This window comes from Magnolia sinica, chromosome 13, assembly GCF_029962835.1.
Source record: "Magnolia sinica isolate HGM2019 chromosome 13, MsV1, whole genome shotgun sequence".
In the NCBI taxonomy this organism is placed as follows: domain Eukaryota; kingdom Viridiplantae; phylum Streptophyta; class Magnoliopsida; order Magnoliales; family Magnoliaceae; genus Magnolia; species Magnolia sinica.
Window position 1 is genome coordinate 9,045,620 of NC_080585.1, and position 27,660 is coordinate 9,073,279.

Consider the following 27,660-nt stretch of genomic DNA (forward strand, 5'->3'; position numbering starts at 1 on the left):
TAAGAAATTAGACGCAAAAATTTTAAGGCCCACTGTAATATTTATTTGCCATCCAACTTATTAATAAGGTCACATAAACCTTAATTAAGGAAAAACACAAATATAAACTAGCTTCAAAGCTAATGTGGTCCCTAAGATGTTTTTAATGGTGGGCATTCAATTACCGTTGCTTTCTATAATGTGATGCATTTGGGCTTCTATATATGCTCAGGGCCTGTTTGGGAGCATGTATTTGGAACCCCTGGATTTGAACCCACAAGATTTGAAACCTTCTATATTTGAAATTCTCCAACTGTGTTTGGCACCCTCAATTCAAAATCACATGTAATCCAAACGTAGTAGTGTATATATATTTATAGGAATTTGAATTTAATTACAAAATTAACATTAATATATCTAATTAGTGAATGTATGTAATGTTTGACACAATAGTTGTAATAAGCCCGTTGAAATATATATTATGCTCGAAAATGAGGAAATTCCAAGTCTTAGATGGGCCACAAGCACAAGATCACATTTGAGTGACTAACCAATGATTTTAACTATTGCTTTACATGGACAATGTTCGGACGACACAAATCATCATATTAAAGTAATTAAGTGATGCAATTGATAATCTAATTGTTTTGAGATATCATCGGTGGGCCATGTGCCCAATAAATTAATAATATGGTGACACATATATTACACATGCAACACTTGGAAGGATTTTAGATGTAATCCAAGCTTTCATATTCGATTTCAAACCCGTCTTTAAAGGGATAAACCCCATTTACTTTATGGCACGATACAAACTAGGGGACTCAACTCCCCCCAAATCCATGGTACCAAAGGACTCCTCACGGCCGGTTTGGGAGCGTGGATTAGAAACCCCCTGATTTGGAGCCCTCTGGATTTGAAATCCTCTTATTGTGTTTGGCACCCCGTAATGAGAATCAACTTTCATCCAAAAGTAGCTATACATGGTACATCTACAGGGGTTTGAATTTAATTACTAAATCAATTTTAATAACTTTAATTAGTGAAAATATGTAATGTTAGGCACAATGGTTGTGATAAGCCCGCTGAAATATATACTTTGCCCAAAAAGAATGAAATTCCAAGTCTTAGATGGGCCACAAGCACAAGATCATGTCCAAGTGACTAACCAACGATTTTAACCATTGATTTAAATTGACAATGTTTGGATGGCGTTGATCATCATATTAAAGTAATTATAATGATGCAATTGATAATCTAGTTATTTTGGGATATCATAGTGGGTTATGTGCCCAATAATTTAATAGTCTAGTGACATATATTACATGTGCAACTCTTGGAAGGATTTTAAATATAATCTAAGCTCTCCCGTGAATTTGAAACCCCAACTACTTTATTGTCACGCCCCAAACTCAAAAACCGAGCTTACAAAATTTTCGATCACCGAATCCGATGCCGACAACCTCCGTAGAACCCCATTCTCGGATCCCGGCAACCATTTACCAGGTTCCAATCCTGAGATGCTATAAGGAGGATTTCTAATATCAATTTAATTCATAATGAGCATAATCATAAGCATAACCCACGGACAATAACCATAAGAACACCATTACAAAATTCACTATGATCAAAAACTTTTAAGTACAATGCGTCCGAAAGAAAATACAAGATAATGCAAATAACGAAAACTCCAAAATATCGACTGCACGCTCCAACTCTGACGAGACTACGGCTGCGTCCTGGCGTCGCCTGCACACATCAATCGTGCATATGCTTATAGAAAGCTTAGAGGGTGGTGTAAGTGTGCGCCCAATATAAGCGTGCTCAGAATGCAAGGTCAAAGTAATGCAGAATCATGGTGATGAGTACATGAATGCAATCAGCCGTACCAAGGCTATGCGGTGCAAGATATGAATACTATCGGCCATAACACAGCTATGCGATGCGAGATACAACTCAAGCATGTCAATCCTCATCATATATCAGTACAGTTCTCATTCTGGATAATCACTAGGGTTTAGTACACTCCAAGTGGCACTGCCGCTCTCCTACCCACACAGTCCAAGTGAGCGTAAGAAATCTCATTATCCGCTTGGCCAATAGTCTGTCAATACCTATCCGGCATGTCGATAGCAGACCCCTTCACGAGCTGGTCAAACTCAGCCTAGTATTGCCCCTACCCTCGGGCGAGTAAGGCCGCACCATTTTCCAACCGACCACGACACAGTGGGAGACGCGGCCTCCTGGTATTCGGCCCTCGCGCGCTCATATATCCACTCGGTCTCGACGTTAGAGTCATCCTCTGGTACCATCGGATTTATGAATTTTCACCCAAGGACATCTATGGCTCCCCAATGCTTAGTAACAATATTTTCGGTATCCAATCCAGCCACCTACGATGTGTCTGTGGAGGCTATGGCCCTGATGTCACTAAGGTATATAGTAATCACAATCACACTAATGCAAGTGCATGAATCATACTATCAGACATGCAACAATCTTGTGCATACCGAACGCTCATGTGGGGCAATTCCACTTGTCAGGGAACCCATAAACGATCTGCTCAAAGGCATATGCTATGATTAGTTACTTCTCATATCAGGCATACATATGATGCGTATGATCATGAATTATGGATCTATATTATACATGTTATGTAGTGATGAGCTCTGATCAAAACGAAGATGGGCCTAGACGGCCTATATGCTACAGGTATGGGCCTATTAATGGGCCCTAGGGAGAGAGTGACAATGCGGATATTTAACCAACATCATCCTTACAATGTAGACATCAAACCATCATTGCTCCCAAGGCACGGCCTGCCATGAATCACATATTACAATGGGCCTTATATAGCTCTTGTTGGGCCTCGACCCAAGGGCCCAAATACATCAAATGGGCCTCAAACCATGAACTCATATATCTCAAGTGGGCCTTAGTGGGTGGGCCACAAATACATCAAGCTGGGCCTAATCACATGAGCCTTACATACGTCACAATGGGCCTCATAATATGGGCCTTATACAAATCAAGGTGGGCCTCAATGGACGGCCCACAAATACACCAAGATGGGCCTCAACACATGGCCTTATACAAATCAAAGTGGGCCTCAATGGACGGCCCACAAATACACCAAGATGGGCCTCAACACATGGCCTTAAAATAATTTTCAAAATGATTGGATGGTTTGGATGAAACACATGCATCATGGTGGGTCCCATAAAAGCCCACCATCATATATATATATATATATATATATATATATATATATATATAAAATATAATATATATATATATAATATATATAATATATACAATATAATGTATATATATAATATATATAATATGCACAATATAATGTATATATACGCATGCACATACACGAGGTGCAGCCCCACATAGGGGGGTTTGGTCCCATATAGATGGACGGCATGGATGAAACATATAACTCATGGTGGGGTTCCCCTACCCGTCCATCAGCCACGTAAAATGGTTGGAGGGCATAGATAAAACACGTACATTACGTCACTGTGGGCTCCACGTGGGGCCCACCATAATGTTTATAAGCCATCCAATCCGTTCATAAGGTCACGCAAACCTGAATGAACAAGAAAAGCAAATTTCATATTAATCCAAAATTCCTGGGCCACCTAGAAGGGTTGCAACGGCAGACGTTCAATCCTACTATTTCCTGTGACATGCGCCACCTGAGTGTTTTTTACGGCTCATTTTTAGGGTGGCCCACTCCCCAGATAGGACCAGCAAATGCATGGTGTGGATGATTGAGACACATCAAAGTGCGGCCCACACATGGGACCGTGATCCCTACCAAGCCACCCGTCCGTCAAGCGCAGGCGCTTCCTGCGCGTTCTGCAGCAACAGCATCCGCGCTGCCTCCTTCTCTTTTCCTTTTTTTTTAAAAAAAAAGTCAGTTTTCCTGTGGTTTTTCACAGGTGGGGCCCACATCAAGAAAATCTGCCCCACCCATTGTATTCCCCGGCTCGATACCATCATACAGGGTCCAATATCCATTATGATTTGGCGAGTGAACATCAATGTGGGTTTTTGGATGGTAATAATATTGTTTCCTAAGGTATGGCCCGCTTGATTATCGGATTGACTCCATTTTCCCGCTCAACGCTTAAATTAGGCTGAGCAATGGGGTAAACGGCGTGGATTGTGTACATACACCGAGGTGGAGTCTGCATGAGTGGCCCACCATTCCCTTTATTTTGGCTAGCTCGTTAGTACACTCCCATGTCAATATACACACTCCATATTAGCCACGCTTTGCATTGTGGTGGGTCCCACATGGACGTGGCCCACCAACTATATATATATATATATATATATATGTATGTATATTTATCTATAAGCATAATATAAATATAATATATTGTGTGTGTGTGTGTGTGTGTGTGTGTGTGTGTGTGTGTGTGTGTGTGTATATATATATATATATATATATATATTTACATGTGGGACTTCCCACCAGATGGTGGATTTTACCTAAAATGTGGTGGGCCTCACCGTTGATGAATGGAGTGGATTTAACATGATTTAGTGGGGCCCACTTCATTCTAGGGAGAGGAAAGAAAGAGAGAGAGAGAGAGAGATGCGGTGATAGAGAGGAGGAACCCCGCCACTATGGGCCCTCCATTGATACAACACATACATCAAGTGGGTCCCACAACAAGTGGCCCTGAAAATTAAAAACAACGATAGATCACCCACCTATCGGTCTCCTCCTTACTCCCTTAGCCTCCTTAGGTCCTTGCCTTTACTTTTAATGGTGGTAAATGAGATTTTGATGGTGTGGATGAGAGATGAGAAGGTGGGCCACACTTGATGTTTCTGGAAAAACTTGGGAATGCTTGGACGTGTGAAGCTTTGGGTTGCTTGGGAGATTTGAGAAATGAGAGAGAGAGAGAGAGAGAGAGAGAGAGAGGTGATGGGAAGGATAAGAGGTGATGGAGTGATGTGTGATAGGTGATGGGTGGAGTGATGGGTTGTAAGAAAGGGATGGGTGAAGAGAGAGAGAGAGAGAAAGTTGACTTTGGGTAACTTATATAAGACAGAAGTAAGGATAGGGTATGGGTTGCTTGTACTTGACTTGATATGTGATGTATACTTGATTGATGGGATTGATTGATTGATTGATTGATTGATAGGACATGTTATAGAGATTCTCTCAGAATTCGTACACGCGGTGTTTTCTTCAAATTGAACGTGGGCCTACATCTTCTACCCTATGTATCGGTTTGGTGCGCGAGTCGCGGCGTTGGAACCGCGGCAACGGCGCGGTTGCCAAGGTACAAGTTTCGGTTCGAGCTGACTTTGGTATAAAGGTCTTGGCTTAGGATCACGTGCAAACATCGGAATGGTGTGAAGGTTGCCGGAATTTGACCGGAAGGACCGCGGAAGCCAATGGAACGGTACGAACTAGGATACGGGTCTTACATTTATGGTGTCAAATAATCAAGAAATTTGAAATCCCCTTAAATTCATGGTGCTAAACCATCCCTTAGTTTTAGCCTCCTCGAATGAGCTGTAAAACAGAGATAGCTTGGATATAAAACACATACACGATGCTGGTGGCCCCACAGCACAGGGTCATCACCCAATCCACTTCCAAATTAAGAAGCCTATATTATGGAACCTATTGTTGCTGAGCCATAGGGCCAAGTCAGATTGGTTGAACGGTCCTCAATACTTGGTTCTTTGAATGAGACAAATAGGATTTTTTCATAACCGTCTAAAAAAGAAGGCCGCCACTCCTATAGTCAAATAAATAAGTGCAAGTTTTGGTGCAAGATATACTTTAATGGAAACTGATAACTAGACAGTTTGATTTGGACCACTTGCAGGACATCTACCAAAACAATTTCTAAGTGCGTGCTGGCACGCCCTACCAGAGTATCAAAGGTTCTTTCATCGTATGGCCTGCCAAAGGGATACAGTACACATGACCCCTTGACCCTGGCTAGCTATGGCTTCAAGTGTATATACTCCTGCTCATTTGCACAACACCACACATGCTAAATTGGCACATGTACAAGATCCATGCTTTTCTTGACGTGGGCCACAATTCTTAAATCATCTGTGACGCAGGGAAGGACCATCTTCCTCAAGAGAATAACTATTCTGAATCCATGGAACTTCTCTAGACTCCTCATAAAGTGTCACGCCCTGAAATTCGAGTACAGAGTGTGCACCCTCAGACCCGAGTTTCGGCCCATGACACGTACATTGAGTGTATTAATTTCATTCAATTATATAATTATTCATCTACCTACTAGCTCTACCGTAGATTTACATTCTATTCATACTCAACAACATCTCAAAAATAAGAAACGATCATTCATTCCAACAATTAATCATAAACATAATTAAGGACCCTCTCAATTGGGATCTTATGAAATGAAATAAACATGTCCAACAACTTGAAAAAATTAATTTACAATCTAAAAAAATTAAATATAATTAAAGTAAAAATATCATGATTAGTCTAATGCAGCAACTTCTTCATTTGTCAAGTAGAGCCACGTGTCCCTTAAGTCTTTTCCGGCTTGACCACATATTCCTATTCATGAGACACTGGCTCACCCTCATTTACATATAAATTTATCGTACAATTATCATATCAAAATATTCAAACCAGTAAATCAATCAAACAATCACAATGATTTATTTTAATTTTAATGAATTATGAGACAAGTTGGGTCACTCACCTGAGTTTGGTAGTATTGACTCTGCAATGTAATTATGTTGATTTGAATTCCAGGGTCCTATCAATTATATCAACGATATTATTATTCATTTATTTGTATTACATGGTGGGGTCCACCTTTGATTAACATTATAAGTGGCCAAATCTAAAATAATCAAATAATTAAAATTATATGTTTATATAAATTTAATTATCAAGATTTAGATTTTCTTTTTAAGATCCTGAAATTGAATGTCAAATAATTAATTGGGGTGGCCCACCGGATGATTGGATCATCCAGATTCTTGAGGTATTATCATGTTTTACCTCTACACATTAGATAGATGGTGTGGATCTAACCACATATACACCGATGACCCATTTCAACCTTATACGCCAAGTGATACCAACACTTGCGCAAATATCTAAGATTCCTTTATTAAACACTTTTAGATCTGACTAATGTGGCATATCTAATTGTTAGATTGATCTAAAAATTATGGCCCTTGTATATTTTGGCCTTAAGGATCATATGATTTGTACAGATCTATCTTAGCACAATCAGATTCTATCCATTTAATTTATTCCTAAAATTTTGCTAATTGGACCGAAATCATAAAAACATCACTTTATTAAAATTGACTCTACACACATATACAATGATGGTGTGGATGATCCACGCCATCCATTGTATAAATCAAGAAGAAATTAACAACATAATAAAAAGTTAAAAAGATCTAACAATTAGAACTTACCTGATCAAGCCTTCTTAGAATTTTCTCTTCCTTTTACTTTAGGGCTTCCTATCTCCTCTTTTTTTTAATGCAGAAACCTTCCGTATCCCTTTTTAAAGAAAATTCTCATAAGATAGGATGAGCACATCCTCCCTTATCCTGAATTTAAATTTTTTATGATATTTAATAAAAAATTTATTATTACTACTTCAAGAATCGATCCCTAAACCTCTCTCTCAATTAAGAATTTCACTACCAACTCAACTATTGACTTGTTTTTATTTTTTATTTAAAAATAAAATCTTTAAATATTTAATTTAGTTTTTTTTTATAATGTACCAAAATTTAGGGTTGTTACATCAAGACTTCTTGAATCAATGAGGAAAGAAAGCAGAAAATAGAAATAAATTCTAATAAATTCAAAATTGATTAATTAATGAATAAAAACGAGTTCATAACCCTTTAAATAGGGGTACCAAGTAATAAGAAAGAAATCAGAATCAAACTACAACTAAAACTCCTAGAAATTCACAACTTACTATAAATAGTAAATTTACTTTTTATAGTAAGTTTCGTATGTGGCTTAACCACATTATTCTCCTAAATATTTTAAGCACTTTTCATGTTGGACACAACTCCTAAAGCCCAACCGATGGAGAGTTATAATCAAACTAAAATTTACTATTTATAGTAAAAACGGAATTAAATATGGAATTTGACCGTCGATAGGATGGAATCTCACAAATTTGGTGTGGATAACTCGGCATAACCAGGTTGGTTGGCTAAAGTAGCTCGTCCTACCCCAAAATCATATATGGTACATCGAGTAATTCATTCCAGTTTGCGAGATATGCCTGTTTATGGTTTTGATGGTCTTGATGATTTCTGCCTTTAATCGGGCCTTCTCTGATCTATCTTGGACATGAAAGTGTCTGCGGCCCGCCCTACATCAGTCCCCTCCACTTCAAAAGAACTCGTCCTTGAGTTCTCGTGTTGTTCGGTTCATGATACTCGATCTAGTGCGCAGTAAAGATACCCGAATCTAAAGTTACGATCAATTTATAGTCCACCTTCCTTTGATCCAATCATGCTAGGAATGTATCTATGACATGTCCTACATCAGACCCCTCTGCTTGGAAAAACTCGTCCTCGAGTTACTCAAGGGATTTGATTTATGATTCTGAGATAACTTTTGATATCGATGCTTATTAGTCATTTCCTTGTACATGACATCCGGCTCTTGAGTTGACACAATACATGTACTCATGCTTTCCTTGACTTGGCTAATATGAATCAGTTCCTTCACTTTTGCCTTCAAGATTTCACATTCCTTCTAATAATGTGGGCAATTAGGCAGACCTATCCCTGTGACAAGATCAATGTGGTTTTATATATCTCGTATGGGAGACAATTTATTAGGGAGTTCATCGAGCACATTCGTCTTGGACTCCTGCAACATTAGTTTCAAATCTTCTGGGATATTTACAGGCTCCACATATTTTTTCTTTTCAACTACTGGATATATATCTCTTGTTTCCTTAGATTGTCTAATAAAAGCCTGTTCAATTGTGAGAGATTATCCCTCCACTTTAGAAGTCTTGGGTTGGTTCTACCTTCCCGTAGGGGCGAGGATAATCTTTTTAGTATCTTTAATAAAGATAAATAGGTTATCCCGATCCCTATGTGTAGCATTAATACTATTTTGTCTGGATTGACCAAGTAACATATGGTAAGCTTTCATATCGACCACGTTACACATTATTTCATCCTTATAATATTTACCAATGGAAAAGGATATACGACATCGTTCAGTTACCTCTGTTTTGTTAACCGTCTTGATCCATCCAATCATGTATGGAGATGGGTGTCTTTCTGTTTTCAGTTGTACCTTTTCCACTATTATTTTCAACATGAAATTCTTATCGCTCCTGACATCAATAATCACATTGCAGACTTTTTTGTATGCAGTGCACCTTGTTTGAAAGATGTTGTCTCGTTGTAATTCTATTTCTACCTTTGGCATATATAACAGCTTCCTCATGATTGAAGTAGTGGCCTGTGATTTACCATCATCTGATGGTGCTTTGCAGAAATTGGGTTTGCGTCATACAACGGCCACGGGCGGTTAAGCATCACTTTGAGCTTGGGGCGGAATTAACGCATCCGCAATATGGTTGAGGGTTGCCTGCGGTACTTGCATGGTCAACTGACTCTTTCAGTGGAAAGCTTTCATTCTTTCCGAAAGATAATGAATCTCTGCATCACCGTTCACAGGATTTTGGTTCATACCTTTGTTGTTTAGCATCGGCCCGAGGGGAATCCTCACTCTGATACCAATTGACGCAGGGAAGGACGTGAGGTCGAGGACCGTCTTCCTCAAGAGGATAACTATTCCGAATCCACGAAACTTCTCTAGACTCCTCACAGAGACTTCTCGAATACACGAGGAAAGAAAGTAGAAAATAGAAATAAATTCTAATAAATTTGAAATTAATTAATTAATGAATAAAAACGAGTTCACAACCCTTTAAATAGGGGTACCAAGCAATGAGAAAGAAATCAGAATCAAACTACAACTAAAACTCCTAGAAATTCGCAACTTATTATAAATAGTAAATTTATTTTTTATAGTAAGTTTCGTATATGGCTTAACCACATTATTCTCCTAAATATTCTAAGCACTTTTCATGTTAGACACAAGTCCTAAAGCTCAACGGATGAAGAGTTATAATCAAACTAAAACTTACTATTTATAGTAAAAATGGAACAAAATATGGAATTTGACCGTCGTTGATAGGATGGAATCTCGCAAATTCGGCATGGGCAACCCAGCATAGCCGAGTTGATTGGCTAAAGTAGCTCGTCCTACCCCAAAATCATATATGGTATGTCGAGTAACTCATTTCGGTTTACGAGCTATGCCTATTTATGGTTCTGATGGTCTTAATGATTTCTGCATCTGATCGGGCCTTCTCTTATCCATCTTGGACATGAAAGTGTTTGCGGCCCGCTCTACATCAATCTGGTCTGAAAATGAAATAATTTTTATTTTATTTTTTTTCAATATGGCCCACATTAATAATGAACCGGCATCATGGAAGTCTCGGATCTAACAGCCGGCGTGCGTTGTAGCAGGGCAGTACAAGCAAACCTGCGGGGGGCGGTTTGGGTGGATCATGACTGTGGGGCACACTTTCATGGATGTACCTTACATTCACACCGTCCACCCCCGTTTTTTAGGGTATGAGAGAAAAAAATGAAGCAGATCCAAATATTACGTGGACCACACCACAGGAAACAGTCGTTATTGAATATCCACCATTAAAATCTTCTTGGGGGCTACCGGAACGTTTATTTGCCATCCAACATGTTGCTAAGGTCAGAAAGTTCTGGATGAAGGGACCATACAAATATCAGCTTGATCCAATGCTTTTGTGGCAAATAAAAAGTTTGTAATGGTTAATCACCACTGTTTCCTGTGGCATGGTCCACCTGAGATTCGAATCTACTTCATTTATATGATAATGCACTAAAATAAGCTGTCAAAACAGATGAGTGTTGCCGATGAAAGGCACGTACATCACGGTGGGCCCCACGGTCAGGGATGGATCCCCAAGAGGTATGGCACATCATAAATGGGTTTTCTATCCTTGCAAGTGCGTCGAGGAAATCGGATTGCGTACTGAGTTACTCAGTAGGCTCTTATCTTGGGCCCACCTTGAATGTATATGGTCTGTCTACACTGTCCATCCGTTTTTCTATCTAATTTAAAGGGTTGATACCAAAATTGAAGCATATCCAATGATCAAGTGGATCATACCACTGGAAACAGTGGGCATAATGATTTCCACCGTTGAAACCTTTCTAGGCCCCACAGTGATGTTTATTTGTCATCCTACCTGTTCATAATATCATAAATACATGGATGAAGGGAAAACAAAAAAATAAGCTGGATCCAAAACTTCTGTGGCCCCCAAGAATTGTTCAACGGTAGATGTTCAATTCAACTCTTTCCTATGTTGTGGTCCATTTGACTATTGGATATCTCTCATTTTTGGTCTCAAGATATAAAATTATTTTTTAAAATGATTGGACGGAACGGATAAAATACATAAATCATGGTGGACCCCATAAAATTTACTCAATACGCTAAGCGTAGTAAGTTACTCACTACGCAATCTTCTTCCCAGACAAGGTCTGTCGTTTCCCGCCATACAATCTCCACGTGGAATAACGGTAGCCTTCCGATTTGGGGCTTACATATAGACGCTTAGAGAGATATAGAGCAGTGGTCCATGCTCAACACAAAAGGTCCAAAATGGTGGGCTGGATTTTTAATCTGGTAGATTTTTGTAACATATCCCATCCACAGATGACAAAGAATTGAAATCGCATGTGCAGCATGCAGCTAAGACTAATATTACATTTCGTTTAGCTTATAATGTAGGAGTACCCGATAAGGTGAGGAGTGGTAACAACTGAGTGGGTGAGACCCTGACTGTAGGGCCCACCTTGATGCAAGCAATTTGAGAGGAGTTAAAGAAATTTTAATTTTTATTTATTTTTTTTTTAAAAATTAGACTACGTACACTCAAATTTTAAAATTATAATATACATAATTATTATTTCATCATATACTCTTAAATATTTCAAAATTAGTTTCAATTAACAACTGGTTGAAGGGAAATTTAGAAAAAAAAAAAAACCATAAGAATCTTCAGAACCAATGGATATTGAAATCAAAGCACAAAGTCTATTATTTTTCTATTATTTTTCATACCAATTATAAAGAACTAATAAATAATAACTATTTGACATTGATTTGACATGATTTCAAAAAAAAATTTTCTAAACTCACTAGATCAAACATGTGAAACATGTCTACACTACCTGCACATATCCCATGGGTGGAATACAATATATATCGTGGGAACATGTTGGCCGATATCGTTGATATTTAAAACACTGTGTAGTTGTACTAATCAAATGGACCGGGAACAATTGTTTGATTGATGATATGAATTTAAAGGTGCGTATCCATCATATAAGTTAAAAACAAATCTCTACATATTTTTCCTTATTATAATCCTTGAATACATTAATCAAGAAAAATCTCTTAAAAAAAAGAATGAAACTAATTATAATTGAAAGAATACTTGTTGTTTACTATTAACCACTCATCTTTATCACGCTGGCAGTAAGCATATTTAGGTAGATTATTATTTCATACGAGAAAAGGTTATTCGAGGTGATCTTATTATTCACTATGTTGGTACCATTGGCTAGTTAGCTGACATTTTCACTAAAAGTTTAAGCTCTGCTCAATTTAAACTCTTAAAAGCGAAGCTTAATGCATTTAGCTATGTTGCCATACTCGTCAATCGTCCACCGTTTAGCTTGCTGGGACATACTAACCACCCATCCTTATCTCAACTACAACAATCTCCAAATGGTTAGTGGCGATTTTGCGTTTTAGTTTAAATTCGAATTGTAAATCTAATTCAATGGTTGCTGTTTATGGTCTATAAATACAAATAGATCTAAGAGATCCAAATCATTCAATCTGCAACTACTGTTGCCTTTATTTACAACGTTTTTATATGTTAATGCAGACGCCTAAATCATAGGTTTCAAACTAGAAGTTTCAAACCTGGATATAATATGATTGAATCTGATGTTGTGATCCCGATTTCTTTTAATCCCAACTGCCACTAAATCATCTGCAATCTGTTCTACATCAGAATTTTGAGTCGGACGTGTGATCAACAACGAACATGTATGGATCCCATACATGAGATGCCCATGTGGAATTTTTTCATTGGTAATGGATAGAGGACATCCAACGCCAGTGCCTTGCTTGCTTGGGAGCGGATTAGGTGAGACCCCGGACCCACCCAAGATGGTGCGGCCCTTACCTTGGGCCCACCTTGATGTATGTATTCTGTATCCATGCTGTCCGTCGGTTGTTCCACATCATTATAAGGCATGGACGCAGATTGTGTACTACCCCCGCCCGTCCCTAGCTCCAAATGGGCAGTTCTGTGGGTGGGCCCACCGTGATGTACATCCAAACCGTCGGTCCCTTTTCTCAGATTATTTTAAGGCATGAAAACAAACTGTCGGTACCTTTTCTCAGATTATTTTAAGGCATGAAAACAAAAATGAGGTAGATCCAATGATCAAATGGACCACACCATAAATGACTCTTGCATTTAACGCAACTGATATTTAATGCTTTGTGCATTTTAATGCAACCAAACTTTTTATTTGGTGTGATCTAATTAAGCGTTGGATATCCCTCATTTTTGTTTTCATGCCTTAAAATAATCTGTGAAGAGGGACTAACATTGGATGTACAAATACATTATGATGGGCCCGCCCACAGAACTGCTCGTTCGGGGCTAGGGATGGGCAGGGGTAGTATGCCCAATCCACTTAGCTTAAAAATGAGGAAGATCCAATTGTCAAGTGGACCATACTATTAGAAACAGTGGTGATTGACCATTAATGAACTGCAAAAGTTTTGGATCATGGTGATATTTGTTTTTTCCCTTCGTCCAGGCTTACGTGACCGACCTTATCAACAGATTGGATGGAAAATAAACAAAACATTAAGGTGTCCCTAAGAAGTTTTTAATGGTAGGGATTTCAATCACCACTATTTCCTATGGTATGGTCCACTTGATAGAAGTTTTTAATGGTAGGGATTTCAATCGCCACTGTTTCCTATTGTACGGTCCACTTGATAATTGGATCTACTTCATTTTTGGGATAATTCCATAAAATGATATGAAAAAATAGATAGACACAATGGATATAGAATAAGTATATCAAGGTGGGCCCCACGGTAAAGGCTGGGTCTTGGGTGAGTCCGGATCTCAGCTAATTGGCTCCCTCCTTGCGAAATTGGATTGGCTACAAGTTAGAACGCTTTTATCTTACTGAGTAAACTCTATCGACCCACCGTGAGATGTTTTTGGTTTATCCACAATGTCCATCAGTTTTTGCATATCATTTTAGGGGTTGAGCTCAAAATTGAAGCATATCTAAAGCTCAACTAGACCATATTATAGGAAATTCATATTAGTACATTAGCTGCATCTTAAGGTGGATACAAAACTCAAGTGGAACATATGATAGGAAACCATAGTGATCGAACATTCGGATGACCCACTTGAGTTTTGGATCCACCTTATATTTGGGCTCATGTCATAACATGAGCTGAAAAAACGGATGGATCAAGTGGATTGGGCCCACCTAGCTTCCGACCCCATGGTCAAAAGGCAATCGGGGCGCCTCTCACATCGGGATGGCTTTGGTGGATAATCGACTGTGAGGCCCACTATGATAGATGTGTATTATATCCATGCCGTCCATCTAGTTCACCAGGTCAATTTAGGATATGACCCCAAAACTGTAGAAGATACCAATCTCAAGTAAACCACAAAAATTGGTGACTGTACACCCATCATTAAAAACTTCTTAGGGCCACGAGAATATTTATTTGCCATTCAACTTATTTATAAGGTCACAGAGATACAGATAAAAGGACCACAAGAATATCGGCTTGATCAAAAATTTTAATGGCCAATCACCACTGTTTCCTATAGATCTTAGATTGATGCGGTGAAACGGATGTATATAAGACACATACATCAAAGTGAGCCACGTACTGATCTACCACTAAGAGATGAGTAGAGACCCGATTCATGGTTGATACAGAAGGGGATTATAACTAAGGAGCTGGGAGATGGAAACGGATTGGCTACTCTCCCTGCCACTGGATGCGGATTGCGTCCTGCCCCCGGCCGGATGGACTCTGTGGGGACTACAGTGATTTAAGTGTCTTATCCACTCCGTTCACCGCTTTTCTCAGATCATTAAAATATAATATCCTAAAAATGAAGCAGGTCCATAGCTCCAGTGGATCACACCAAAGGAAGCTACCGTGATAATGACACCACCGTTGAAGCCTTTCTAAGGGCCACCGTGATTTTTTTTACCATCCAACCTATTAATAAGGTCATGTAGACGTGGATGAAGTGAAAACACAAATATCAGCTTCATCCGAAACTTCTCCAGCTCCCAAGAAGTTTTTAATGGTGGACGTTCAATCCCCACTTTGTGGTCTACTGAAGACCTGTACCTACTTCATTTTTTGGTTCTTATATTAAAATTATCTAAAAAAGGCGTTGAACGGCATGGATAAGACACTTACATCACTGTGGGCCCCAAAGAGCCTTGCCCACCCGGATAACCGTCTGGGTGGGGGTAGGACGCAATCCGCGTCCCCTCCCACTAGCCCGGTGGGTGGTGGTCGGTGCTCTGTGGGCCCCAACATGATGTATGTATTTCATCCATGCCGTTCACCCATTTTTACAGATCAATTTATGTCTTTACCTAAATAAATGAAAGGGATATAAATATCGGGTGGACCACACACATGAAAACAATAACGATTGGATATCCACCATTAAAATCTTCCTAAGGCCCACTGCACTATTTATTTGACATCCGATCCGTTTATTAAGTCATATAGACCTGGATGAAGGGAAAAAACAAAAAATCAGCTTGATCCAAGACTTTTATGACCCCCAAAAAGTTTTTAATGGTCGACATTCATTCAGCACTGTTTCCTGTAATGTGGTCCAGTTGAGACTGGGATATAACTAATTTTTTGTCTCATAACCCAAAATGATATATAAAAATAGATGGACGGAAGGGATGAAACACATACATCATAGTGGGTCCCACAGAGCATCGACCTGGTGGCAGGGGAGTAGCCAATCCGCTTCCCTTGAGATACAGGTCGTTACGAGATTCCCGTGATCTTGTCGTATCCCAACCGTGTTACATCTGACAGCTCACCGTGTTATAACTGAGGATTGCGTATGAGGCTGAGTAACTTATATAGGGCCCACTTTGATGCATGTGTTTGATCCATACCGTTCAATCTATTTTTCTGGCTCAGTTTATGGCTGATCCAAAATTGAAGCATATCCAAAGCTCTGGTGTACCACATCACAAGAAACATTGGGATAATGACGTCTGTTGATACCTTCGTAAGGCCCACAATGATTTTTATTTGTCATACATCCTATTCATGAGGTCACACAGATATGGACGAAGGGAAACACAAATATCAGTCTAATCCAAAACTTAGGCAGACCCTGAGAAGGTTTCAATGGTAAGCTTCACTTTTTTCGTGTGTTGTGGTCTACTTGAATCTTATATACTTTAATTTTGAACTCATGCTCTAAACTGATCTTTTAAGGTAGTCCGAATATGCACAGCACATAAGGGCGTGCTGAGATATTCTTCAGTACGTACGCAATCAGACTCTTAACACAAAGCGGTGATAATAACCATGCCTTTCCAATATGAGATTTCTAGAAGCATGACCGAAAAATAAAAATGATAATAACTGTGGCTTTTCGAATCTGAACATTTCACTATTTTATTTCTAACCTTCCATTTCGTAACCATGGGTACGAATTCAGGGTTAAGTGTCTGAAAAATGAGTTTAGAAGGAGATAATGAGCCACTTTTTTAAAAAAATGTTGCAGAGGACCGTACGAGTCTAGTTTAAGATTCACTTAAGATGCTGCTTCCACTACAAGTTATCTAAAATGAGGTTTTTTACAAGTTAAAACATTAGTTGATTTGTGGGGGCGTTAGTGTTGTTTACATGCCATCTCACCCAAAAATCAGTCCCATCCAGACAGTGGGTCGCACCATAGAAAACAGTAGATAACCTTAAAATTTCACATGGTGGCTTACATGACAGTTAGATCGGCCTGATGTTTGGAGAGCCAACTTTCATGATGGGGCGACCCTATTGGGCACATGAACACCGGTGGGCCCTTGTGCAAAAATGATGAAATGGCCCAATCAAAGCGTACACAATTCTCATATTTTATACCTGATAACATAAAACTAAAATAAGATAAATCCATGGTAGGTCTTATTTTTGGATACCGCTTCAGCCGAGTTCTGTGGACGTATTGCCGACTAACTTGGCATGTAGCATGCTGAGTAAACTCTGGCCACCATAATGTATGTGTCTAATCCACTTCGTTTATATGTTTTCAAGCTCATTTTAGTGTTTGATCTCAAAATCAAAGCATATCCAAAGCTCAAGGGGACCACACCATTGGTTTCCAATGGTGTGGTCCATTTAAGATTTGGATATGGTTTAATTTTAAGCTCATGCACTAAAATGTTCTCGAAAAATGGATGGATGGCATGGATAAGGCATGTACAACATGGTGTGGCCTCATAGAGTTTACTCATGATATGGTGTCCTAAATTGCTTGTTAGATGCTTGTTTGGTTCCTTAAAATACTATGATAATATAGTGTAAAATTCAGGTCATTACTTTTACTATAATGGAATAAACTAAGTTGTCAAATCATAAAAATCCATTCGAATTACCATTGCCTTCCCATTGTACATTCATTTTGCAAGATCATTTGATGGCAACAACAAAACATGAAGCAATTTAAAGCACAATTTGACCACACCACATAAAGCAATGGGAATTGAACACCTGCCATTGAAAACTTACTACCTCTATAGAAGTACTTGATAATGTTGATATTTGTGTTTTCCCTTCGTTGAAACAGTTATTTGGCAGATAAATATTTTAGTAGGCCATATGAAGGCTTCAATAGTAAGCATTATTTTATCATGGCTTTTCACGGTGTGTTCCACCTAAGCTTTTGATCTTTCTTATTTTTTGGGTCATGTTATGAAATAATATTGTAAAATGGATGAACAGTGTAGATATAACATATATTAGGTAAGTTACATCCACATGTATCTAATCACATTGAGTACTTTACCTGCTTAAGAATTTTGATAATTAATATTCCACGTAAGAGTGTTTAAGTGACCACCCAACCTACTGGTACACCCAGTACAATATTTACAGCTCGGACAGATGCAATCCATGTATTGGACGGCCACATTATTTTGAGCTGGTAAACATACAGCTCATTTGTTGGATGGTCCAATCAAGCTGAAGAGAAATGGTCGAATCACCTACGTGTAACCTCACGTGGCATGTACAGAGAAATGCATGGCCAGAGCGTAAACGTCGGAACTCCCTAAACGCCTCCCCCTAAAATCGCCTTTTACTTTTACCAAGTCCAAGCTGAATCAGCAAACAACCCACACGTGCATGCACACACGTTGAATAGATCCGTTTGGATTTGCCACGATCCCCTCTCTCTCATCATCTTCTTCTTCTTCTTCTCCTCCTCCTTCTTCCCTCTCTCTCTCTCTCTCATCTATCTTCGACGGTAGGGATGCTCTCCTCCCTCTTCATTCATCCTTCAGTCTACTTTCAAGATCTTAACAAACCCAAAACTGATTCGACCCAATTCGACACGATTGCGACCTGAAAATGACCGTAAAGGGTGGCACAAGCCAGGCATGTGCCGCTTGTAAGTACCAGCGTCGCAAGTGCTCGGCAGATTGTCCATTGGCGCCTTACTTTCCACCCGATCAACCAAAGCAGTTCCAAAACGCTCATCGTCTATTTGGAGTTAGCAATATTCTTAAAATTTTAAAACAATTGGATGCCAGCCAGAAGCTTGAGGCGATGAAGTCCATTGTCTATCAAGCTAACATTCGCGACAAGTATCCTGTCCATGGTTGTTTAGGCATTGTCTGTCAGCTACAGATTCAAATACATCATTTGCAACAAGAACTCGACAATGTCAATGCACAGCTCACTCTATATAGGCAACATCACCCACAGATCATGTCGTCACCTGCTCCATCATCACAGCTTCAATTGGGCACTGGCGCTACGGCCACGCCACACAATGCACTTACGCTCTTTCGTCACAATCAGCCCATCAACACGATATCCACAGGAATGTCCTTCAATGGCAACCTGAATCAATTGTGGCCACAGCATATTCATGGCTTTAACAACGACACAGCAGCAATTCAACCTCAATTCGTTCAACCTTTGGCTTGCCAGCAACAAAAGGTTGAGTCCACTCATGAATATGATGAGATCATATCTCCATTCTTGGAGACCGGCGATGATAGACAGTCTTACATAGACTCCAAAGAAGCTTACGAATGCAGGTACTAATTATCCAAAATATGCTAATTGTCAACATGTGTACATGTTAGATCCAAGCCGCTCATTTGAAGACACGACCACGCTTTCATTCATATTACTTAGGTGGATCTGATCGTTGGTTGGGTGGCATATTTACTGAAGAAATCGACAGCATATTTAAGCTATCTTGATTTTTTGCTTGATCCATCCATACAGTGAGCGGTTTAGATCTTTCAAATGTTCATCCCATTTGTTGATTAAGTTATATTTCATGAGTTTAATTGTTTCTTTCGCATAATTTATCAGCAGCTCCGAAGAGTCATTGAAGGACACGACGCAATCGATGGAGCATGTAGTGGAGAACGAACTGAAGAGTGCTGCCGCATGTCTTTCGCTTACCAGTATCAATTGATGAGAAAAAGAATAATGTACTAAACCTGCGTTTGGTCGAATCAATATCATGAAATGAAAATTTTCATAATATTTAGTGCAACCAAACACAGTTCAAAAAAATGAAAAAGAAGAAAAAAAAAAAGTATAAATTTCTTGAATTTTAAGTTTGATTCTTTAATCCTTTATTGTTATTTTATTTTTTTAATTCTTTAATATCAGTTTTGGTAGTGTCTATTGCACAATTTTGAAAGAGGTTGTAATTGATCATTCATTTTCTTCATTGAGAATAAGAGACATGAATGGTTTCTTTTCCGCGGGGCTCAATTCGAACTCAAAAACGCTTCTTGTGATTGATAGAGAGAGATGTACTATTCTCTTCTGAGGATGACATGGACGGTATTCTCGAGTTCTCGTGTACAAGTGGAAACCATGTTCAGTGACCAGATCACTTTTATTTGTTTGGCTTCATTTGGATGGTCCGTACGTGCGCAAAACCGATCCTTGATGGGATAATTCTAACCTTTTCAGCTGGGGTGTACAGAGAAGAGAAATGCAACAACGGCAATGGTAAGATATGAGGAACCTTCTTCTTCTTTTTTTTTCTTTTTTTCTTTTTTTTGTGGTATGATACATATACAATGGTTTCAGGATGTCAATGGTCTGGATCTCTGGACCATGACTGTCACCTGTGGAAACTTAAAGACCAGAGTACTGGATGGATGCCCTCTGTTGTGTATCATTTTATTACTCTTTGGCTGAGGTAAGGTGGTCCATATCAAAGATGGTATTATACAGGTATTTTATATATGATTCTCCAAGAGAATATGGGAAGAATCCTCATTTTTAGTTTGTATTCATTTGGTCTGTGGCTTAATCAGTTAGACCATTGATCTGATCGCCAACATGGATGGACGAAGCGCTGGCGCCCACACACACGCACAATAAAATAAAATAAAATAAAAAAGAAGAAGAAGAAGAAAAGATAAAATATAGCACTGGGTTATTTTAGCGATCCAAGCTTTGGCATCCTTTTTAGTTGAATGTCCATAAACGGCTGATGATTGTAATTGTAACGAATAAAAATTCATAAATACTACTATAAAATATTATGCCAAGTAATGAATTAAATTAAATTCAACACTTAAAATATTTTATCATTAAAAAATATATTAGAATACAAATTTTTTGGACTAAAATAAAAATCAAATAACTAAAGCATGTTAGAAGCATAGGCAATGGATCCTAAGCACTCCACTTAGGTTCCATTCCTAAAATACAACATTAAATAGAAAAAGTACAAGCTTAAAAGTTTAGTAGATATATCTCCGTACAAGTTATAAAATAAAACATGCTCGGTTTCAAAAGATCTTGATAAAGTAAACTTTCATTTAAAAGTGATATGCATGAACGCAACACATAACAAAATATATTTCTTCCCTTTTTGAATGGAAAGCAATCACTAGAGTTCAAATCACCGGGGTCATTTTAACCAATTAGTCAAAAGTCTCTCAAAACACGCCCCACTTGGTCTGTTGCACTCACTCGACTTTGATTTATTGGTGACCAGTTGTACATTATCTAGTCAGATTATTACTTCACCTATCCTACATAAGTGGCTGGTTTCACTCACTCGGCCTTGATCAATGGAGGTTCTAAAATGTACTAACTAGGGTTTTGAGACTTTCAATCCAATGGTCTCAATTAGGGGTGTACATGGAATCAGTAAAACCGGTATACTAGACAGGAACCAACCAAACTGTAGATTTGTTCGGTTCTAAAGTGCACCGGTTTTAGTTCCAAAAATCAAAGAATCGATTAGTTCGATTCGATTCTCGATTTAGGAGTATGTAGAAGTGAACTGATTTATAGAACCGATCCGTGGAACCGAACTTGAAACCAAACCAGGAATTAGACCATATTTTTTTAAAAAAAAAACCCCTAAGTATTCATTCCCTTCAGTCTTCATGTCGCCCCTGCTGCGGCTGCCCCCATCCATTCTTCAAAAAAAAAACCTCAAGTATTCATTCCCTTCAGTCCTCATGTCGCCCCTGCTGCAGCTGCCCCCATCCATTCCTCTCTCTCTCTCTCTCTCTCTCTCTCTCTCTCTCTCTCTTTTTCTTTTCCAAAATTTTAAAACGGATCCAGAACCGAACCGGTTTTAAAGGTTCGGTTCCGATTTCGCCCTAAAACCGGATGAACCGACCCATGTGCACCCTTAGTCTCAATTACCCCACTTATTTATTAGGACTTTTAATTCAATGAACTCAATCACCCTATATATTTACTGGCATTCCAACAATTGCTCATAAATTTTTTTCTTTTAATTATCAACATTTTAATCGAAAACATTTAAAATCATTATTTCCAAAACATCTCATGGTTATTTCTACTTTAACCAAAAAAAAAAAAGGTTTCATTGAACATGTGGCTTACAAACCTGCCTAACAATAATTCACAAATTGTTTCCAAATGCCACACATTTTTTATAAGCTGATAATAATTCATAAACATGTTTTGAAATTTCCAGATCCACAAATGCTTTTTAACTATTACAAATTTGGAAAACTTGTACATTTATTAAAATAAAATAAATTTTGAAAATACATGATGACAAGATTCATCACATTTTAGAAAATCTGTACTTATATCTCAACACGGTGAAATCTAAAAAAAGCATGATGACATAATGCATTACAATCTGAAAATTCTGTACATTGATGGAGGAAATGCCCCATATGCATTTTTAGCATAGATGGACCAGAAGAAATCTAAATGAAAGCGGAAGTAATCTGTCAAAATCATACTTTCAATTCAGGTATTGTCATGAAAATTGTTTTCTAACAATGCTAGGAATGCATTGGTAAGATTTATTTGAACATTTTAATTTTGAAAAAAATACGCTTTAAAAGAAATTACTTCTAAATGAATTAAGAAATTAGGCTTTAGAAAAATTTTGCTATTTTAGATAATTTCAAATTATGATTTAAAATTTTCATATTAGACACTTAAAGAAGATGGTCATCTTCGTGGGTCATACATGTATTTCAATATGGTGAAATCTAAGAACACATGATAACAAGATGTATGTAAAATCTGAAAAATTGTATATTATTTTAACATTATAAAATTTGAAAAGAAATTCAAATATAAAATTATGGACTAACTAAAACACAAGAGTACTCGACCAACGACGCAGTACTATAGATGAACTACCAATCTGCTGACCACTATGGGAGTGGAGGCTGGAGGTAAATAGATCTTATCTAATCGCACCCTTATCTAACCTACCTTAAGTTTAAAGTTGAATTTGAAATTCAACCTCCTTAAAAAAAAAAATGTAAGAGGAACTAAGTGAGCCTTATAGGTTAACATCTTTCACTCAATCACGTATCTCTCGCTCAATCACATTGTGGAATAAGTGCAAAGAATGGAGTATGTGTATTGACATGGGTGTGTATTAACAAGCTGCTTGTCTCGTAACAGCCAAAACTAGACATCGCGATTAAAAGTATTAGAGGAGGTTAAAATAATTGAAGTCAGATAACTATCACTCAATAACCAAAGTCTTACAACTCCCCACCCTCCATTACTCTCACGTTGTCTTCTTCCTTTCCTATACCGTGTCAGTGGATGGGTGTGCGTACGGATATATATACACACGCACACATTACAGGCCTTCTCAAAATCAAGGATGGGCGACTCTCCCACCTATTTTCTTTGGTCTGGCCCACTTGAACTAGAGCTCAGGTTAATTTTTTTTTACCTTAGACCTGATGTAGGATTATACATCTAATGGTAAGAATGAATCACCGTAGGTTCCGTAAAAAATAAAGAACGGTTGTCCCATAAAATTTCCATTTTTGATATATCCGTGAAAATATCTGTTTTTGAACAGTAGGAGAGAGAAAAGGCAATTGATTTTTTACTCGGCCCACTCTACAAACACACGTCGGATTTTCTACCGGTGGAGATCAACGCATATCAGCCAATGCGTCAGATCCAAATCTGCAGTTTTGGTTCTCCTCTGCGCATCACACGACGGTACATCGTGACGGACGCGGATTGCGTCCTACCCCCGCCTGGACGGTAATCCGTCCTGGCAGGGCTCTGTGGGGCCCATCATGATGTAAGTTTTTTATTCACGCCGTTCATCATTTTGCCTAATATCATTATAAGATATTACCAAAAAATTGAGGCAGTTCCAATGCTTAAGTGAACCACAAAGTGGGGATTGAACTTCCACCGTTAAAAACTTCTTGGGAGCTGGAGAAGTTTCGGATCAAGCTGATATTTTTGTTTTCACTTCATCCACGTCTACATGACCTTATGAATAGGTTCGATGGTAAAAAAAAAAAAAAACATCACGGTGGCCCTTAGAAAGGTTTCAACGGTGGGTATCATTATCACTGCAGCTTCCTTTGGTGTGGTCCACTGGAGCTGTGGACCTGCTTCAATTTCACAAACATACATTAAAATGATCTGAGAAATGCGATTAACGGCGTGGATAAAACACTTACATGTTTGAAATGTGTATGCAAGTACATCCATAGCCTTGTAAAGAACGGAAGCAGCAAAGAGGCCTTTTCGGTGATCCAGATTGCTGAACCGATAGGTCCCACTCTAGATGAACCGTGAACAAAAAAATAAACATAAATAAAATAAATAAAAAAAATCTTCCTTATGGGGCTTATCTACAATGTGAGGCTCCATCAGATCAATGGTCTGGATCTCGGAAACGTGGGCTCAAATCTCAATAATTACTCCTTCAGTAAACTGTATCAACTCTGCAACGATGACATTGGCTGATGTTTCTATCGATCCGAACCTACCAACCGACGGCTCACCTCATGGATATGGTGACGATGCAAAATTGCTGAAATTTATTGCTTATAAGCGTTTGAGTTATCGGCTTTGTCTGGGCTATGGTTCTAAGCATTTCTTCACCGTTCAAAGAAAAGTTGAAGGATCAAAGATTTATTACATGCGATCCACCTGAGTTTTCTCTTATTGCTCATTTAAGAAGTGATGCAGTATTTGAACAGTCCGGATCCATTACCTAACCTCATAAATTACGGGTTTGTAGGATTGATACCAGTTTACTAAATAGAACTGGACGTGCAATGAATCCAATCCAAAAAAGAAAAAAATCAACCCGCATGGGGAGAAGACTACTGTGATGGACTGATGGTTAACCACCATTCTTTGGAATTCTGGTGTCTCTTCCACCTTTCATCTGGCACGCTTAAAGCCAATAGCCACTGTCCATGTAGCATGGTCTATTAATGTTGGTTGGATCATAGCCGGAATTTACATTGATCGAAAGATCCAAACCATACAATCAGTGGCGTCAAAGCGGCCGCTAAAAGTTAAGAAAATGAGCTGTTCAAAATGGCCTACAATACAATGTGATTTTTTTGAGACGTGTTTACTCTCATTTTCGCCCGCATATGTGGTCTAATAGAAAACTGTCATACGGTACTGCTATATGTTTGACACACATAAAAGACATACTCATATTCATCTTCAGTTGATTTATTTATTTATTATTATTATTATTTTGCATTAAACATTTTGTCATTAATATGATGGCACGGACCCTTACACATGCTTTTAAGGGGGTCAATGGTCTTATGCTACATGGCCAGAATTAAAATACCCATTTAAGAGGTAAACGTATAAGGTATGTGATGAAGTTCTTGGTGAGACTGTCTCTCACGATCCTTTCAAAATGGAAGATATTTTCAGAAATTTAATAGCGATCGAGAAGGTTTTGAACATTAGGAGATTAGACCTATGTTCAAGCCAATCCGATTGTGGGTAGAACCTAAGTTAGGAGAAACAAAGACATCAATTCAGTCAGAATCCCAATTCCCTACATTAATCAGAATTAAGAGAATAAGAGTCTTTGATCTAACCTTATCCAATGATAGATCGGTATTAGGTGTCAAATCCCACCTCACTCCATACCATCACCTTATGGATGGTTAAATGCAAGGGATGGTTTGATCCGCATTGTCGAACATCTCAAAGTCAATAAAGTGGGCCATTAACAAAGATATTGATTGGTCATGATTAGTTTAGATTTAGCCCTTGAGGTTTGTGAATGTTGGTCTAATTGCCTTCATCAGAGAAACTTTCGTAGTTTCAGACCCCGATTTTAAGTAAGATATGAACATCTCCGCGACAAATTAGATACAAGAAGGAGATTTAAGAAGTCAACGAGTCTAGATCCGACCGGAGTCCTTTTTTCCAATCAAAGTCGCTAATTTCAAAACAATCAAATGAATTCTCATATATAGGACTAGGACATGAGCACGAAGGATTTAGACACAACAAGGAAGCCCAATAAGAGGTTTCACCACCTCGATTAGCTATAAAAGGAGCATATTAAGAAGAGCTTGGAGCTCTATACTCTAAATACATTTATCTACTACTCATTTATCTTTCACTTCCTTAGTTTAGCTTAACACATATAGCTGTTGCATAGTGGCTCCAGCTACAATACTTTAGAAATATGAGTAGATATCATTAGCCTTAAGTTGAAGGATAATGTTTAATTAAATTCCAATTCAGTTGTTCATATCAATTCGGTCATATTTTGTTAACCACATGCCTTGATTGTCTATTCTAATAGGCAAATGGTGTATTTATCCTAATTTAGTTTTTTTTTTTTTTTTCATTTATTTACCTGGTTGATTATTATTTTGTTGATTACCTTAGAATGCATTTTAATATCAATAAAATCAACATTTTATTTATCTTTATTTTATTTATTTATACATTCTAATTCATTTAAAATGCATACAAATGTAAAGAGTGGAGAAAGAAAAAGTCCTTAAGGCTGTAGACTCATGTTTATCATTATCAGGTAAAAAAAGTTCATTCGAAATTACTAACCCCATACTCTTTAACAAATCGCTTTAACAGAACACAAACTAGTGGTTGAGAAGATAATTAAATCCCCATATGGTTTTCAGTCTGTCCATCTCAATGTGGGGGAAACCTATGATTTAATGAAAATCTCTGAGTCCAATGGACCGTGGCACATGCCTACACATTTTACTCTCACATAAACAACCAATCCAAACTAAACCATTGTTGACACATGTGGCCTAATTTAATTAAATTAGCAACAACAATATAATCCATCCAAACGAGCGGTAATGATTTTCTTGAATGCCACCGCTATAAGGTGGACCACACCTGGTAACTTAAAATACAACAAAGAATATGGGTCGGCATGGGCTGGGCAGCCCGTTCCTGTCAAGTCAGAGGGCTGGGCCTGAACTTGAAACCTAGACTAGATATTTGGGCTGGACCAGCCCAGGCCAATGATTAATGGTACGGGCTAATTGATTGACCCAATTTAACCCTATTCCTGTATCAAGCGGACACGATTATGAAAAAGGACGGTAGTTTTAAAGCACTCAAAGAAATTTTATATTAATTTAAATTCAGGGTCATGTTCCATTGATTAAAACCATTTATAAAATGAGAATGTCCACGGTCATTAGCTAAATCTTTAAAAATTGCTTATATTTAACTATTTCAAGCATTTAATTATTCACGTTCCAAGGTGAGTTGGCACAGGAGATGGCCCAAGGGAATGTCTTATTCTTGGGATATTGATGGAAAGGTCTTGCAAAGGAATTTATTATATATTAATAAATAATTTGAAAAAATAAAAAATCATGAGAATAGTTTTGAATAACTTTAAATATCTCATGATACGTGATTATATTATTATTAATGATTTAATTAAAATT

At 38.1% G+C, this 27,660-nt stretch overlaps 1 protein-coding gene across 1 annotated transcript; it reads left to right on the forward strand.

The window, feature by feature from the left end:
• Positions 1-18,709: 18,709 nt before the first annotated feature.
• Positions 18,710-19,983, forward strand: LOC131224031 (LOB domain-containing protein 27-like). Its single transcript, XM_058219611.1, has 2 exons — positions 18,710-19,524; positions 19,808-19,983. The coding sequence occupies exons 1-2, from the start codon at positions 18,830-18,832 to the stop codon at positions 19,911-19,913; spliced, it is 801 nt and encodes a 266-aa protein (XP_058075594.1). The 5' UTR covers positions 18,710-18,829; the 3' UTR covers positions 19,914-19,983.
• The last annotated feature ends 7,677 nt before the right edge of the window (positions 19,984-27,660 follow it).

What these genes read in the sequence shown, in the direction of transcription:
- LOC131224031 (XM_058219611.1), top strand. Translation starts at nt 18,830, where the DNA reads ATGACCGTAAAGGGTGGCACAAGCCAGGCATGTGCCGCTTGTAAGTAC. An exon ending in AAAGAAGCTTACGAATGCAG is followed by an intron (nt 19,525 to 19,807) that starts GTACTAATTATC and finishes ATAATTTATCAG; the next exon opens with CAGCTCCGAAGAGTCATTGA.